We start from the raw sequence: 17,962 nt of genomic DNA, 5'->3' as shown, positions 1-17,962 counted from the left end.
TTTGTTTGATTTTAAATTGGTTCCAGCTAAAGTTAAGAGGATTAAATAAATACATTCTAATCTCAAGAAGACCCTTTCTTGTGTTTATGAAATATTAATATTTTTTTCCGCCATAATTTACATGACTGACGCGTAATGTCGGTGTACAGAAATTGAATTTTTCATTCTCGTCCCTTTCGCATTAAACATTTCTCAAGAAACGTCAGCGTCCCTGTCGCACATGCGCACTTCATCCAAGCCGTGACTAGACATTCGGTCATGAGTCGGTGAAGAAGGGGGGCGCTCCAGGCTCGGCGTGGGAAACAGACCGACGCTTGAAGGCGCATTACATCCAGGGTGAGTAGCTCGACCGCTGCCTCATTGCTAAACCCTGACTTGGAGCTGGCGACCACACCCACTCGTGGCTGTGTGTCCTCACAAAGCCGGCAGGTCAGTCGCACAAACACAGTCCGCCATTGCCCCATTTTGTTTGATATTTTCAAGACTCCATCTATGCCGCAGTCAGAGAGATATAAATGGCAAAAAAAACCTCGAGTCTCCGCTGAATGCTCTTGTGTTTGAAATTGAGGACAGCTGTGAACCTGCAGGGGTTTTGGTGCATCGCAGTAGAACGGGGGGGGGGGTCAGTGTTTGATGGGGGGACTGCTGCTGTCAGTTCGGCTTCTCTACACTGTATTAACTCAGTGAACTCACGACGTATGTCTTCAAATGACAATTTTTTTTATATATATAATTACTAGATTGGTTATGCACCCCAAATAAATGATGCTCACGGACACTTCGGTTGAGGACACATAAGTTCATTTGGTCTTTTCCAGATCCCTGCTGCTCCAGGAGGAGCAGAAAGGTTGGGGCCATGTCCTCGTCAGACGCCCCAATGGGAGGGACCCCTCGTCCTGGGCCTTCCCCTGGACCTGGACCCTCTCCTGGGTCTATGCTGGGCCCCAGCCCTGGTCCATCTCCCGGTTCCTCTCATGGCATGATGGGCCCCAGTCCTGGCCCCCCGACCTCTGGACATCCACTGACAGGAACTGGTGGATACCCCCCAGACACCCTCAACCCTCTACACAAAGTAATGTTGTTGTCTGTCGTTTTTGTTCTGATATTATCGGGCTACAAAATTTGTGTTGCCTATGTACTACAGTGGTACCTCGGTTTTCGAACGTCCTGGAATTCGGACAAATCGGATTTCAAATAAAAATCCAGAATGTCCCCTAAAAAGACGGAAAAACCATAATGTGCGCGGACCGATCAGCTGACCCAGGATGCGCTTTGTTATTGTGTATAACGCAGCCTCTGTATGCAGACGTGTCCCGTTAGCTACATTTACTGGCTGTTTTTTCTTCATATTGAGGTGTAAAACCTTTCCTGTCTCCGCACTGGACCGTGGTAGAGTGTCAGAGGGGAGGTGCTCCTCCACACCTCCGAGGCGCGCACTCCAGGGTTTGATGTCCTGTTGTGGGCTGGAGCTGGGACAGGGATGAGGCGAGTCTGTGACAGAGCGTTACTTGGTTTATGACTTTGTCACAGCCAAACTGCACAGAAGCGCACATTCAGAGCTGGACACGCACCGGGCACCTCTTCACTTCTGGAGAGACGTCACTCACTCGGCAACCCCTCCCACATGCAGCGGCCACACACATAGAGGAACAGCGCACCTGCAGCAGACACTCTACATTCACTCCTACAAAAGCCTATTTTAAGGCTTGGAACGCATGATTTCTTTTTCCATTCATTGTAATGGGAAAAATCGATTCAGATTTTGAACAAATCGCTTCTAGAATGGCCTTCTGGTCGAGAACCGAGGGACCACTGTACTTAGTTAGACATGGCCATGATTGAACACAGTGTCAGCTTCCACCGGCGACTAGATTATACTGTAATATGTCGGTCATGCAGTCTCTTGGCTTTGTTGCTTTGAGAAGAAAGAAAGCGAGAACAAACTGTCATGGAGAACATCTCAAAACTCAATTGAATTCTGTCTCCAAAATAAAAAACGATGCTGTTGTGCTGTGTTTAAACATTAAACATTAATGAATGTTGACAGAGCGATCATTCTGCCTCACACCTCTCTCCCGCCCATGACATCAGCGCTCTGCTGAATTTTGGATTACAACTGCCTCACCGTGCAATAATAGCCAATAATGTTGGTGCGTGTTTGTGTACATCCTCTTCATGTCCTCCTTCACCTCATCCATGAGGCTCATTGCTTTTCATCTATTCTTTTCTTTGCCTAGCATTCATTGTCCATCGTGTTCCCAGTTCTCCATGAGTCCACACCATCTGAGTCTGGCCTCCCTCACTTTTCTACGTTCACATAAACTGCTTTCTAATCTTTTCCTGGTCACTCCTAATGAAGCCACTTCAACTCTGACACTTCTAATGCTGCTTCCTGTCTTTGTGTCAGAGATACTGTCTCGTACTTCATGGCAGGTCTCACCACTGTCCTACTAAGCAGTTTTGTGGTGATAGATCTCTATGATTCCTAACAGTTACAATGTGACTTGAAAATGAGAAATAACCTGTTTTTAACATGACAAAGAGTGAGTTCCACCTTTAGTTTTGATGATAGAGAATAAAAATGTAAACTAAATCTGAACAAAGTGATGCACAGTAGAATATCCTTGTGTAAAATACAGTAATTTATCGATAAACGTAACATTATAAAGTAACTTGGTCTTCTGCAGAACATGGAGGGTCTTCACGAGAAGAATATGAGTGATGAAAGCCGCTTCAGCCAGATGAAAGGTCCATCCCTGAGACAGGGTGGGCACAGCGGAATGGGACCGCCACCCAGTCCCCTGGACCAACACTCTCAAGGTGCGAGGATGACATTTGTGAAAGTGCATACTTCCCATACTTCTGATACAGTAGAAGAGCAGTACATTTGATCAGGGAAGCTGTACCAACTCTGTCTCTCATCCTGGGTATTGCCTTGTATTTTTTGTGTTCTCTTGTGCCTGCAGGTTACCACTCTCCGTTAGGTGGATCTGACCATTCAAGTCCAGTGCCATCAAACGGCCCCCCTTCTGGTCCTCTTCTGCCATCGTCATCCTCTTCGTCGTCCTCTGTTGGCCCTGGATCTGCCTCCACACCTCTGGATGGTTCTAGTGGAGAACAGCACGTGATGGGTTCCACCAACCGCCCTCCAGGCCCTCCCAGTTCGGGCTCAGGACCCAGTCCTGGACCTAGCCTTGGGTCAAATGTGCCCAGCATGGGATCTGGGCTTGAAGCGGGCAGCCTCGCTGGACCTGGTGGCGCCACACCTTTCAATCAAAATCAACTGCACCAGCTCAGAGCTCAGATAATGGCCTACAAGATGCTGGCCCGGGGCCAGCCTTTACCGGACCACCTTCAGATGGCTGTTCAAGGGAAGAGGCCGATGCCAGGCATGCAGCAGCAGCCCATGTCAAGCCTGGCTCCTGGAGGAGGACCTGTTGGTCCAGGCTACGGTCGAATACATGGTAGGATCATGGTGGTGGGAGGGATGTTAGCCTTGATCTCACTATCTAATCTCGCTCCAGGAATGATGGGCCCGAGCATGCCACCACCTGGTCCATCTGGATCCTCACTTGGCATTCAAGGCCAAAACCCCAATGGCCCTCCCAAGCCCTGGCCTGAAGGTTGGTTCAAGTTCAAAGAAGATGGTTGCTCCAGAAGAGATTCTTCTGAACTACTTTTTTTTTTTAAATATAATTATTATATGTTTGTTTTATATTATTGTTTGCGATAGAATATTGTTTTAAGGAGTAGGGTTGTTACAATACTGAACTGCAAACTCTATATAAGACATTCCGTACTCGCACTTTATCCACTTCACGCGCTCAGTTTCTCCTCTGTGTACAAACACTGTCCCCCGGGTGATATTGCTATACATGCAGAGGAAGTAAAGGCTCTGAGAGCCGGCTCCTTGTAGTGAACTCCAGGTGTCTGCTCACATTTAGGTGCTGGTTTCCTTCCCTTTGTCCTCTGTTCAAGTTGCGCCATTGGTCAAAATGGATGCTGGACACTGAGCGCAAATCTCTTCGGTTTGGAGGATCAATATTTTTGCAGCTGGTTGGCTGTGGAGAGAATACACCATTAGCTACTGGGACTCCGAGTCTGGCTGCAGTACCAAGTAAAGTACCAAGTGTATTATGTTTTGTGTCCAGGTCCTATGGTGAACGCAGCGGCGCCCTCGACTGCCGCCCAAAAACTGATCCCCCCGCAACCAACTGGCCGGCCCTCCCCTGCGCCACCCTCAGTCCCTCCCGCTGCCTCCCCAGTGATGCCGCCCCAGACCCAGTCACCGGGCCAGCCTCCACAGCCCACGCCCATGATGCCTTACCACACCAAGCAGAATCGCATCACTCCCATTCAGAAACCCTGCGGCCTCGACCCAGTGGAGATTCTCCAAGAGAGAGAATACAGGTGACGCAGTGCAGCAGATAGTTCTGTTTTCATGAAAGTAAAGAATATTTCTTGCTTTAAAATTCCACGTACAGTAGGTACCCTTCTTACTAAAATGTTTGTAAAAAGTTGTTCATTTATATCCAAGAGTGTCCACATTTTTCTTAGCCAAGGGAAAAGGTAGATGGAATGAGGAAGCCGCTGTGTCAAATTTAGTAAACAATATATGGTGGTGTGGAAAAGCTGACTTCACAATGTCAGAATGGACAACTTTTGCAGGCTCTATGTTAGCATACTAATAATTCTACTACTATGTTGTTCCCCCAGATTACAGGCTAGAATCACTCATCGTATTGCTGAACTGGAGAACCTGCCGGGGTCTCTGGCTGGGGATTTACGAACCAAAGCTACCATAGAACTTAAAGCATTGCGACTTTTGAACTTCCAGAGACAGGTAAATGGTGAATCCAGTGACTTGAAAGCTTTCGTTTGGAACATGTTATTGAACTTGTCCTTTTCATTTGGTGCAGCTGCGGCAGGAAGTTGTGGTGTGTATGCGGCGTGACACTGCTTTAGAAACTGCCCTCGACGCCAAAGCTTACAAGAGAAGCAAACGTCAAAGCCTGCGTGAAGCTCGCATTACGGAGAAACTGGAGAAGCAGCAGAAGATCGAACAGGAGCGCAAGCGAAGGCAGAAGCATCAGGTAGGGCTGCACGATGAATTGAATTTCACATCAGGTACAGCATGGTGAGTCAACACACAAACCTGCTGACCGGATTATACAGTGCATGACATCAGCATCTATACATTGTATTAAATGACTTTTTCTACCTTCACCTGCAGGAGTATCTGAACAGCATCCTTCAGCATGCCAAAGACTTCAAGGAGTACCATCGGTCCATCACTGGCAAGATGCAGAAGCTGACTAAGTCTGTAGCAACCTACCACGCCAACACTGAGCGGGAGCAGAAGAAAGAGAATGAGCGCATAGAGAAAGAGAGGATGAGGAGACTCATGGTAAAAACAGATCTCTCGTCTCGCTTATGAGCTTGGCTGAACCTGCTCCTGTCCCCAGGCAGAGGATGAGGAGGGTTACCGGAAACTGATTGACCAGAAGAAGGACAAGCGTCTGGCGTACCTCTTGCAGCAAACTGATGAATATGTGGCCAACCTCACTGAGCTGGTGAGAGCACACAAGGCTGCGCAGGCGCTGAAGGAGAAGAAGAAGAAGAAAAAGAAGAAGAAGAAGGTAAAAAGGAGAGAGGATATGAAGTTTGTGGTTTTGCGGTGTGTTGATAAATTGTGTGTCTGGCAGATGGAGAATGCAGAAGGGCCAGCTCCTGCCATGGGGCCGGATGGAGAGGTGAGCTAAGACAAATCTGGCATGTTCTAGCACTGCAGTCACTTTCGTAAACTTAGAGATGGAAATTATATAATGGGTTAGGGTTAGGGTTAGGGGTTTGGGTTGGGTTAGGGTTAGGTGAAGTTAGGGTGAGTGAATTATTACTACCTTCACCAAGGAGGTCATGTGATCGTCGGCATCCATCTGTCCGTCATCTTTTTCTAAAGTGTAGGTGTCCATGATCAGCTAGGTCTGGGATGGTGCTGGTTTTAGTTCCAACCCAACTAGCACAAACAGCTTCCCCAGAGCTGATAGTCAGTCAGGTGCTGCTTGTTTCAGCTGACACCTGATTGGTTAAACCTTGTGAACTTAATTGGTTGGAATGCTACCACTCAGGCCCTGGGCTGGACAGAGGTCAGCAATCTGCGACTGCTTTTCTAGTCAGTGTGAGTAATGCTGATAGTAATAACATAGAAATGAGAAATTAAACACGTTACAACACACAAGATTTTTTTTTACATTTTCTTGGTGTGTGCTAATGCTTTCTTAGCATCTTTTTACACTGAAAATGTTGGCTGTCGAAATGGTTTTAAACAAAATCTCAGCATAATAAGGTAGCAGCTGTGACTATACCACACTCAACAAGTTCCATATCTGAAAAAACAGGTTTCACTGATGTGCTGTGAGCAAGCAAACATTTGGTTTCAGTCACCCTGCATGAATGAAAGGAATCTTGAATAAAGGACTTTGTTTCAGCCTCAAAATGCTTTTCCAGCACCTTTGTTGATGTGTTCAGCCTCTAGATGAGACCAGCCAGATGAGTGACTTGCCTGTGAAGGTCATCCATGTGGACAGTGGGAACATCTTGACTGGGGTTGATGCCCCCAAGGCTGGACAACTGGAGACCTGGCTGGAGATGAACCCAGGGTGAGGGTGCTCTCAGAATAATTTAAATCGGGTACTATTTTACATGAGACCAGTGTGTTATCTTGGCGAAGCTGTTGTAGCTGAATGTATGAGGTTGTGCATCTGTCATGGCAGGTATGAGGTGGCTCCCCGGTCTGACAGTGAAGACAGTGAGGAGGAGGAGGAGGAAGAGGCCAGTGGTGTTCTGAAACATTTCTTGTTGGCGCTGTAAATGCTTTGAATTCATGGTGATGATGTCCAGCAGGAGGAAGAAGAGGAGCCTCAGCCTTCAACAGCTCCATCTGAAGAGAAGAAGAAGATCACAGACCCTGACTGTGAAGACGTCTCTGAGGTTGACGTCCAACACATCATTGAGTGAGTGGACACTTTCCAATCGTACCTTGACATTAAAGGTTTGAGCCTTTGGTTTTGTTTTTTTTTTTAATATTTAAATAGCGTTCTATGTTTTGCGGATATTACAGTAAAGCTTTCAGGGAATGAGAGTGACCTTTGAGCTGATCATTTGTGCTATCATCACGAGTGAGCCATCAAACTTGGTTGAACTAGATTATTAAGAGGTGCTGAGAATACCATTGTAAATACCCTGACAAGCCCGACCTATTTTTTTCTCTCCAAATAATTGCACCATGTTAACATGCAGCATTGGTGAACCCACAGGAATGCCAAGCAGGATGTAGATGATGAATACAGTGGAGCAGCGTTCGCCCGAGGGCTGCAGTCTTACTACGCCGTGGCTCACGCCGTCACAGAGAAGGTGGACAAACAGTCCAGTTTGTTGATCAATGGCCAGCTCAAACAGTACCAGGTGAACAAGCACAGCCGCAGCCTTTTCTACATTTGTGAGCATGCTACACACTGTCTGTCCCCTGTTCCTGCTGCCTGTTGGTTGATATATGTTTTTAGATGATTTAATTTTTAGTTGTCCATGTATGGCGTTATCTGACAACCTTTGAGACTGGTGAGATTATTGGCCAATAAGGAAGTAACAGCTGGGTTATTCTTGTGAAGCAAGGAAATGCTTTCATAAATGTACAGAAAAAGACGTGCATATAAATGTTGTAGATCCAAGTGAAAATATCCTTCTCAAAGTACAGACATGTTATATTGGCAGCCCATTTTTCTTTTTTTCATAATGACTGTAGCCTTTAGCCAGGAGGTTGTGTTGTCCAAAGGTTGCCAGCACTCACAGGGAGTTTCGACCCATATCCACCACTCAGTCCCTCCTGGCTGCCCACTTGCTTCCTCTCTCCTACTCCACATCCAACAGAAGGCTCTCTCTGCCACCTCCCTTGACCTTCTTGCCACTGTCTTACACTCACTTCCAGTCAGGTCCACTGCTGTCTACAACTTTAGGCTGAGTGGGCTGTGAAGCCTCTGCACCCTTCTTCCCTCAGGAACAAGCACACCTGCCAGCCTGTCTCCCTACTGCTCTGTACCAGGCCGCTGTAGCGCTCAGATTTTCTCTTCCCATGGCACAGTAAGCTCCACAAAGATGATATTTTTCCTACAGTGGACGCACAGGGTTGTATGGACAACATCCGGGAATTGGAGCCTTAGCTCCCTCACTCATACTGACTGCAGGAGGCTTGCCCTGGTGACATTGGTTACAACTGGCTTTGTGTCCACACGAACCAGGTCGTCGGGCCCCCCCACCCTCACCTATGGTCACGAGCTTTGGGTAGTGACCGAAAGGATGAGATCGCGGATACAAGTGGCTGAGATGAGTTTCCTCCGCAGGGTGGCTGGGCGCACCCTTAGAGATAGGGTGAGGAGTTCGGTCATCCGGGAGGAGCTCGGGGTGGAGCCGCTGCTCCTCCACATCGAGAGGAACCAGCTGAGGTGGCTCGGGCATCTGATCCGGATGCCCCCTGGACGCCTCCCTGGGGAGGTGTTCCGGGCATGTCCTACCGGGAGGAGACCCCGGGGAAGACCCAGGACTCGCTGGAGAGATTATGTCTCCGGTCTGGCCTGGGAACGCCTCGGGATCCCCCGGGAGGAGCTGGAGGAGGTTTGTGCGGACCGGGAAGTTTGGGCTTCCTTGCTCCGAATGCTGCCTCCGCGACCCGACCCCGGATAAGCGGCAGAAGAAGGTGAAGGTGAAGGTGAAGGCTTTGTGTCCACCTTGACAAGGCTGCCGGGATCTTGCCTGCTGTAGGACATTGGCAAGTGCCGTTAACAATCATGGTGCCACCAGTATCTGCCTTGTGATAGAGCGAAGTGACATCCAGATAAGATCCAGATCCAGATGATTGCATTTCAGTATCAAGTGTTACTGTAGTATTTGTATATGTAATTTTCCCTGCATCATTAATCGGTTATTTTCTCCTCAAGATTAAAGGACTGGAGTGGCTGGTTTCTCTCTACAACAACAACCTGAATGGCATTCTGGCCGATGAGATGGGGCTGGGAAAGACTATCCAGACCATCGCCCTCATCACGTACCTCATGGAGCACAAACGGCTGAACGGACCCTACCTCATCATCGTCCCGCTCTCGTGAGCTCACAGACTCATTCATATATAGTCTTCTGTGTGTTATTCGTTGTTTGTTTGCCAAGCAGTTTCAACTGTTTTCACTTCACAGGACTCTTTCTAACTGGGTCTATGAGTTCGACAAGTGGGCGCCAACAGTGGTGAAGGTGTCCTACAAGGTGAGGTGATTTTTTTTAATTTTATTTTGTGGTTCTTGATAGCGAGCCACTGCTCTGCTATTCATTGTGTCATGCCTCTGAAGCTTTAGCATGAGAGTGACCATGTGGATAATATATAACTATATAATAGTTATATATAATATATCCCAAAATTAAGTGGCCACACTTGAGCCACACTTTGGTTTTATAAATGACACTTTTGGGAAGGGTGTTTCTGGTCACATTTTGCTATCAAAATATCAGACCAAGACCAAGTATTTCTCCTTTTCAGTTTTTATATCCAAATAGAAAACATTGCTATGAGAAAATGAAAGAACAAAACTTCCTCTTTCTTAATAAATGACTGCTGATATTGACTAATATTTGCTTAGAACAAGCAGAGTTTGTGTGAAGTCCCAATGTTTTAAGAATACGAGCCAAGCAAAATTTGCTCAACCAGTTTTTTCTCAAACCAAGGATGTTTGACCTCATTTGAGTTTGTTTGTAGTCATTACGTTTTCAGTATAGTTTACATTATGTTCACTAGTAGTTCATGTTAAATTAATTTAATTTATATTTAATTAATATAAGTTTAGTCACCAAAAAATGCTCTTAAAATAATTTTAAAAAATCAACTACTTTAGTAAATACTGCACAACAAACAGAATTAAAAGGGCCCATGGGGGGGAAAGTGTTGGGAAGTGTGGGCCTCAGCCTTTGGCTGTTTGCATAGAAATGGTGATGAGTGGAACCAGGTTAGGATCACAAGTGGGGAGAAGACGACAAAGATAGAGGGTGGATGACACCAGCTACTACTACTATACTGAACAGTGCTGGAGGGGGAAATAGAAATGTGTGTTACAAGGGCCTCAAAGGAAAGACAAAATGTTACTAGTTGAACTACTAGCTGACTCCCTAGGTGAGGGACAACGGGCCGACTGAAGTATGTTTCCTCTTCTTCTTTTGTGCATTAGGGCTCACCTGCTGCCAGAAGAGCCTTCGTTCCTCAACTGCGGAGCGGAAAGTTTAATGTTTTACTCACCACTTATGAGTACATTATCAAGGACAAGCAGGTCCTGGCTAAGGTGAGACCAAGAGTCAATCACAATTCATCTTCAGCATCCCCTCTTTTTGCATCACTGTTAACCTTCCACACACATGGCCAGCGCTCCGTGCTGCGTCTCAGTGTTCTCTTCTAGGTGCAGCGAAACTTTGGTCCCATCATTGTCTTCTTTGACATCATGCTGCTTTGCTCTCATATAGCCCCTAGACCGTGACTGCAGGTGTGTATCCAGATCAGAGCGTAGTCTTCATCCGCTGCTAAGACTTTAGGCTGGTACCATGAGGAACATTTGGGCTGATGATCCTGATCCGTGACTGAAGTGAGAGGGGTTAATGTCGTTTCTGTCCTGCTGTGATTCCTGCTAGATCCGTTGGAAGTACATGATCGTGGACGAAGGCCACAGGATGAAGAACCATCACTGCAAGCTGACTCAAGTCCTTAACACCCACTACCTGGCTCCCAGGCGGGTGCTGCTGACCGGGACGCCGCTGCAGAACAAGCTCCCGGAGCTCTGGGCTCTCCTCAACTTCCTCCTGCCCACCATCTTCAAAAGCTGCAGCACATTCGAGCAGTGGTTCAACGCTCCTTTCGCCATGACGGGAGAGAAGGTTTGACGCTGCTCATAGCGTGACGTGAGAGTCACCCATTTACCACACTCTTTACTCAGGTGGACCTTAATGAGGAAGAGACCATCTTGATCATCCGTCGCCTCCATAAAGTGCTCCGTCCATTCCTGTTGCGCCGATTAAAGAAGGAAGTGGAGGCTCAGCTTCCAGAGAAGGCAGGGACAGACTTATTGATCATCCTACTGAGCTCCTCATGTCTTCAGCGCTGACTGTTCTTCCAGGTGGAGTATGTCATCAAGTGCGACATGTCGTCTCTCCAGAGGGTTCTGTACCGACACATGCAGGCCAAGGGCGTCCTGCTGACCGACGGCTCAGAGAAGGACAAGAAGGTTAATGTTGTGCGAGTAATGATTGACAAAATAGGTTGTATTCAATGTTGTTTTTTGGCATCAGTAGCAGTTGTAGAAGTTGTGTGACCATTCAATAGTTAAGAATCACAATTGTTCTTCATAATGTGTGGTTATAAATATGATCCAGGATTTAAAGTTGATTTTAATTCTTAATTTTGACTTCATTTGCAAAGGTCATTGTTTTATTCTCCCAAATATTCTCAGGGAAAAGGAGGGACAAAGACACTGATGAACACCATCATGCAGTTGAGGAAGATCTGTAACCACCCATACATGTTCCAGCAGATAGAGGTGAGCTCTGAAAAACGTCGTCTTTAACTTGACACGTCACTATCAAATGAAATATTTAATGGTGTATTCATCATCATGTCTGCAGGAGTCCTTCTCTGAGCATCTGGGTTTCTCCGGCGGGATAGTGCAGGGGTGAGTGCTGCCTGGGTGGAAACACACTTTTCTCAGTCGTCCACTGAGCCCTCTCTGCCTCCAAGGCCGGACTTGTATCGAGCGTCAGGAAAGTTTGAGGTGTTGGATCGGATTCTCCCCAAGCTGAGAGCGACGAACCATAAAGTGCTGCTGTTCTGCCAGATGACATCACTCATGACTATCATGGAAGACTACTTTGCCTACCGCAGCTTTAAATACCTGCGTTTGGATGGTAAAACTCTGACCTCCTCCCAGTGTGTTCACACGTTCATTTTCACATATTTATCATGGGGTTAGATCAGGGACTGAATGTAATTTTTAATTATTGCCATTGATCACATTTTAATATTTGACTCCAGAATGACCAAATTTAAGTTGAATCTGTACACGTGAGCGTAAACATCAGTGTGTGGCGATGAAGTGCAGTGAACATTTTCTGTGCTTCCACCCTGAAGTCTTTTAATTTTCAATTTTCTGTCTAGTATAATCTCATTTGCTCTCCTTCATCTGGGATGTTTTGCTTATGACATCACGTTGTACAGTACAAAGTGGCTCTATACATGACTAGTTTGCAGCTACTAAGTTGAAATGAGTCTCTTCAAGTCCTTGCACTAGTTAAGATGTTTGGGGATTTCATTTTTGTCGACATGACATAACTTTAGATCCCAATGTAACCTGCACCCTCTGCTTCCACTGTCAGGTACCACCAAGGCTGAAGACCGGGGCATGCTTTTAAAGACCTTCAACGACCCAGAGTCAGAGTACTTTATCTTCCTCTTAAGTACCAGAGCTGGAGGTCTGGGTCTCAATCTGCAGTCTGCCGACACTGTAGTGATTTTCGATTCGGACTGGAATCCTCACCAGGTTGGCTTTGATAGTGCATGGAAGACCCTGTTTCTGTTTTAATCCACTCTGGACTGCAGGACCTGCAGGCCCAGGACCGAGCTCACCGTATCGGCCAGCAGAACGAGGTGCGCGTACTGCGCCTCTGCACCGTTAACAGCGTTGAGGAGAAAATCTTGGCTGCTGCCAAGTACAAGCTCAACGTGGACCAGAAGGTCATTCAGGCTGGCATGTTTGACCAGAAGTCCTCCAGCCACGAGCGAAGGGCCTTCTTGCAGGCCATTCTGGAGCATGAGGAGCAAGACGAGGTCTGGGGTCAGGAAGTGTGTCTACGCATGAATGTGTGTTCGAGCACCTGCAACACACAAGTCAGTGAAGTTAACTTGCTTATACTCTGTTTGCCAATGTTTGTTTGTTGTATTCAGGAGGAGGACGAGGTGCCTGACGACGAGACGGTCAACCAGATGATCGCTAGAAGTGAGGAGGAGTTCGACCAGTTCATGGTCAGTGTGCTGCACTGACCATTTCTGGGAAAACACACACTTTTTCGGCCCAAGAAACGGCTTCTCGCTGCTCCCCACGTGGCCACACTCTAATTTCATTTCACCCATTTCCAGCGTATGGACTTGGACCGTCGGCGTGAGGAGGCTCGTAACCCTCGCCGTAAACCCCGACTGATGGAGGAGGATGAGCTCCCCACCTGGATCATGAAGGACGATGCTGAGGTTGAGCGTCTGACTTGCGAGGAGGAAGAGGAGAAAATGTTTGGTCGAGGTTCCAGGAATCGAAAGGAAGTGGACTACAGCGACTCCCTCACTGAGAAGCAGTGGCTAAAGGTTGTTATATAAGCCAAGCCAGTACGGAGCCGCCCCAGTCGCCATCTATTGTCTTTAAGTTGCCTGATTTCTTTTTGGAGCAGGCAATTGAGGAAGGCACATTGGACGAGGTAGAAGAAGAGGTGCGCCACAAGAAGACCACGCGCAAGAGAAAGCGAGGCCGAGACATGGATCTGCCCACGCCCTCTTCGTCCAGGGCGCGAGTCAACCTGGAGAAAGATGACGACGGGAAGAGGCAGCGGAAAAGAGGGAGACCTCCCACAGAGAAACTTTCACCTAACCCCCCGGGCCTCACAAAGAAGATGAGGAAAATAGTGGATGCAATGATCAAGTACAAAGACAGGTAGTGTCTAGCAAAATACAGTTCTAACATCAGTGGTGTGTTTTGGCCGCATCACTGTTTATGGCATACAACTAGAGAAGTTCCTATGAATTCCTTGTTTGCCTCCCGACAGCGCCAGTGGACGTCAGCTGAGCGAGGTTTTTATCCAGCTCCCGTCTCGTAAAGAGCTTCCAGAGTACTATGAGCTTATTCGCAAGCCGGTGGACTTCAGGAAGATCAAGGTACGATCACCATGGCTAAATCGGCTGGGACGATTAAGCACACGAGTCTGGAGAAACATGGCCACAGTGACCTGCAAAGCAGGCTCCACAGAACCTGAGTCTCTTTTCACCGCCAGGAGAGGATTCGAAATCATCGCTATCGCAGCTTCGGTGACCTGGAGAGAGACGTCATGCTGCTTTTCCAAAATGCCCAGACATTTAACCTGGAAGGATCACTGGTGAGATGGCTGTCTCTGGGAAATACTACTGCTCGTATTGCAGATGAGAGAGCAGGCCTCACTTCAGGCCCCCTATTTATTTTCTTACATATTGACCTGTTTATTCAGAACCTATGTCTTGCAAGCATCTCTATTTATTTCATAAATACTTTGCTGTTTTCAGACTGGCTTGATTGTGATTCTAGGATTTAATGGATTCACGGTGTCCCTACAGTGTGGGGTGTAAGATAATGTCTTTGAACATGAAACGTGTGCTGGCTCCGACCCTCAGATCTCACCTCTCTGTGTGATGTGAGCAGATATACGAAGACTCCATCGTGCTCCAGTCTGTCTTCACCAGCCTGAGGCAGAAGGTGGAGAACGAGGAAGAGAGTGAGGGCGAAGAGAGCGAGGAAGAGGAGGATGAGCTGGATGAGGGATCTGAGTCTGAATGTAAGCCAGGACGTGCGAATGGGTCCAGACCTGAGACTCAACTTGCTGCGCTTTCACTGGTGCCTTTTGTTTTTTTTTCTTGTTGCCCTCAGCTCGTTCTGTGAAGGTGAAGATTCGTCTCAACAAGAAGGATAAAACTGGGGATCGTGGGAAGGGGCGCAGTCGGCGCGGGGGACGCACCAGAGCCAAACCTGTTGTCAGTGACGACGACTCTGATGAAGAACAAGAAGAGGTATTGACTGCCGCCGCACGATTCCATCCACACTTTAAAAGCTTGAAATGAGCAGACCGACCTGAGAGTGTTCTGATCGGTCTATTTAGCGTTGGCTTATCTCAGGACCACACGTTATCACTGTAAGGCCTGCAGAGGGCGCACTTGTATGAGTTTACATCTGCTGGTTGCACCTGTTTCTGACCAACATAAACGAACACTGAAAAGGCATCAAGTGTTCTCCCTTCAGTTTTGCTAGATTTTGTTTCATCCACAATTGTTTTCTTTTCCCCACAGGAGCCTTCTCTTAGTGCATCTGATGAAGACTCCTGAGCTGCCGAGACATCTGGAGGCGAGACCATTTGTTGCGCAATCTCAGAAGTAAAACACCACACATCCGTCTCTATCAACCCTCAGTCACATAAGAGCGAAATAAGACATCCAGTGCTGCGCCAGTCAACCTGATTTGTCTGAGGGAAGAAACCCCTTGCATCCATGCAAGCACAGGTTTAAGCACACCAACTGTTTTCAACTGTTTCACTGAATGTAGTACATTTTATTTTATTTTTTAATGCAGCCCCGCTGTTTTGTTGTGTTGCAATATCCTGCTTTCAAAATCAGACCACTCTCCCTCTGCACGCCCTTCCTTTTGCATATTCGGGCCACTGTTGGACCTGGGTGTTTCCAGACTTGTCAGAAGCCCTTGAGCAACTCACCATGGATATTTGACTGAGGTCTGATGGAGACTTTAAAAACCTGCTGCTTCTCACTTCCATCATAAGTCTTGTGACTGAGTTACTTTTGGGAACTGGCTTCCTCCTCTGTTGTTATGGCGGTGTTTCGGATTTCTTAGCTTACTATTTATTGCTCTATTTAAGCACCTTTATGGTTTTGATTTTAAGATGAAGGACCAGAGGGACGGCGGCTCCTCTCTGCTCGTAAACGCCTCGTGGCTGAGTGGTGTTGGATATTCTGTGTAGACTCATTAGGAGTGCTAATTCATTGTACAAGTCTAAAACCAGAGCTGTACTTCTCATGTTATGTTTGGTAGCTGAACTCAAGAACCAAAGCATCAATGTATTTTCCCCCTCACTATCGTGTCTGTCACTGTTGCTGATATTGATGTAACAATAAATTGCAAGGAATGTGAGGTGCGTGCTTTGTATATCTTTATTTCATTGTATTGAAGTCGAGACCCGAGACCACACTGAATGTCACCTACTGGAACATAAGTCATATAGACACACGTTTGTTTCTAATCCTACTAAGTCAAGTACTGAACTGCTCTCATTGGAACGAACTAGCGCTTTGTTCCGGGTTCTTGGTCTCGACATCAGGTGAGTTGTCATCAGTCGCTCTTTGCCGTCACTCATCTCACCTGTTCATGGCAAGGCAACCTTTTAGTCACATCTCTCATGCGCTTGAGCAGGCTAGATAACAGTGGTGAGCCAAACCGACTCACTGTTTTGCAATAGATAGCGTGTTAACATGGTGTGTGTTCTTGTCGCTGAGACACAGCGTGTCCCTTGAGTCTCGAGCCACTTGCACTATCACCCTTTCTTCCACAAACGCAAACTGTCAAGTATAAATAAACACCCTTAGGGTTACCAGTAAGTTCACTGAAATAAGGAACTGTTCAAGGTTTCTGTGACGTTGACTTCCTTGGTCGTATCGTTGTGCGACAGTTTGACGAAAGGCTTTGCTTTCAAGCCCGTGCCTCTCGGTCGTCTTCAGCACCACAGATATGCTGTATTTCTATTTGCATTATAAAAATGCATCACACCATTTCCCAAGTTTGGTTTCAGAGGCAATATCCATTTGGATAAAGGAATTATTATTACCTTAGCATTTGTCGTCAATAAAGAATGTGCACAATATAACCCATTTTGTTGCTAAAAAATAAGGTGACCTCTCTCCAGACAAGAGGAGAACAACTCTAGCTCCACCAACAAGGATCCACAGGTGCCCCTCGCTGTACTTCTATGGACCAGAGACTACTCTCAAAATCTGCAGATTTTTTAGTTGGAGAACAACACTCAGACACACAGACTATTGGTCACATTTTCGACCTGTTGAAAGCCCAGGGAGATATTCCAACTCTAGGCAGGAGGAACCCAGGTTCACTCACCTCTTGATCTGAGGCTGAAGCACTAACCCCATTGATACTTCATCCACTGCACAATTTCTACACAGGTACAAAGCATCTGAGGAAGTCCATCTTGTTGAGCGGTCGGGCCATGGAAGCTTCCCTGTCAGCATTCCAGAAATGCTTCCAACACCCTAATTCCCTTCTTACACAAAGGCACACAAGACTCTCACGTGGTAACACTGACGTGGCTGCTCTGCTTTAATCCCTCTGACACATGATCTTGACTTAAGATATGAAACCACACTCAGACGTTTTGCATTTCACCATTCAGTTAACTTTCTAACACACTTAAAACGGCAGCGTCAGTGCTCATGTGGCGTCAATAAAACATGGTGATATTTTGTTTTGCAAATGTTCTGCTTCTGCTCTGTGAAAACAATCTGACTGGCAGCGATTCATGAACACATAAGTTGTCAAATATGAGTGTGTGGCACCTCACCACTGCTGTCTTCAAACCTGTCATTAGAAATTAAAAATCTGTCTTTCTTTGCACTTATCGTATTCATATTTCACAGCTCATTCATCTACAAACAGGTGGTTTGTGTGATACACTTTTGTTCAGATTATCAGATGTTAACATGGGGCCGAAATATTTCAGCTCATAAGTCAACATCAACGTTTATTCTGAAGAAAAACCCGGTATTATTTGAAGAAAATTATAGATATATGGGTTTTCCTCATTTTTGAACGATACATTAAAAAGTACTGTAATTGCTTTTCCAGGATCAATAGTGATTTTTAGTGACGCAGGGGCCCTACGGTGCCACCGTAGCAACGGAAGTGCTCTTCACCTGTGGCGTCTGGTTCATCTTGTGGCATTGAGAAGTGATGCTCAGGTTGGGTAACCGAAAACACGTGTTGCTGCGGTCCCATCTGAGACTATGTGTGTTGGCTTGAAACAGACCTAACCATCCTCAGGTGACTGTAAATCTGGTTAAATGATAGTTGAAATGCTTTTG

The 17,962-nt window shown here is 46.7% G+C and overlaps 1 protein-coding gene across 3 annotated transcripts; it reads left to right on the top strand.

Annotated features, from left to right (window-relative positions):
- The first annotated feature begins 227 nt into the window (after positions 1–227).
- Positions 228–16,004, top strand: LOC128753930 (transcription activator BRG1-like). 3 transcript variants are annotated; one of them, XM_053856149.1, is made up of 34 exons: positions 228–336; positions 819–1,072; positions 2,688–2,820; positions 2,967–3,464; positions 3,525–3,623; positions 4,152–4,410; positions 4,717–4,843; positions 4,920–5,093; positions 5,234–5,407; positions 5,466–5,639; positions 5,706–5,753; positions 6,529–6,659; positions 6,774–6,831; positions 6,904–7,013; positions 7,317–7,464; positions 8,991–9,154; positions 9,243–9,309; positions 10,263–10,373; positions 10,717–10,959; positions 11,019–11,132; positions 11,199–11,306; positions 11,532–11,618; positions 11,704–11,750; positions 11,816–11,982; positions 12,451–12,614; positions 12,674–12,934; positions 13,019–13,096; positions 13,211–13,429; positions 13,513–13,772; positions 13,885–13,993; positions 14,110–14,211; positions 14,511–14,643; positions 14,736–14,875; positions 15,152–16,004. In XM_053856149.1, the coding sequence occupies exons 2-34, from the start codon at positions 857–859 to the stop codon at positions 15,185–15,187; spliced, it is 4,959 nt and encodes a 1,652-aa protein (XP_053712124.1). In that variant the 5' UTR covers positions 228–336; positions 819–856; the 3' UTR covers positions 15,188–16,004. The 3 variants fall into 3 exon arrangements, with proteins under 3 accessions (XP_053712124.1, XP_053712123.1, XP_053712121.1); XM_053856148.1 differs by having other exon boundaries at positions 13,510–13,772; XM_053856146.1 differs by having other exon boundaries at positions 12,674–13,096.
- Positions 16,005–17,962: the final 1,958 nt, after the last annotated feature.

The sequence above is a fragment of the Synchiropus splendidus genome, chromosome 2 (genome assembly GCF_027744825.2).
Source record: "Synchiropus splendidus isolate RoL2022-P1 chromosome 2, RoL_Sspl_1.0, whole genome shotgun sequence".
In the NCBI taxonomy this organism is placed as follows: Eukaryota; Metazoa; Chordata; class Actinopteri; order Syngnathiformes; family Callionymidae; genus Synchiropus; species Synchiropus splendidus.
This window is presented reverse-complemented; position numbering and strand designations above follow the sequence as displayed.

Excerpts from the sequence above, each read along its gene's own strand:
- LOC128753930 (XM_053856146.1), top strand. The coding sequence starts at position 857 with ATGTCCTCGTCAGACGCCCCAATGGGAGGGACCCCTCGTCCTGGGCCT. Across the intron at positions 2,821-2,966 it reads CCTGGACCAACACTCTCAAG|GTTACCACTCTCCGTTAGGT; the intron begins GTGCGAGGATGA and ends TTGTGCCTGCAG. Across the intron at positions 4,411-4,716 it reads CTCCAAGAGAGAGAATACAG|ATTACAGGCTAGAATCACTC; the intron begins GTGACGCAGTGC and ends TTGTTCCCCCAG.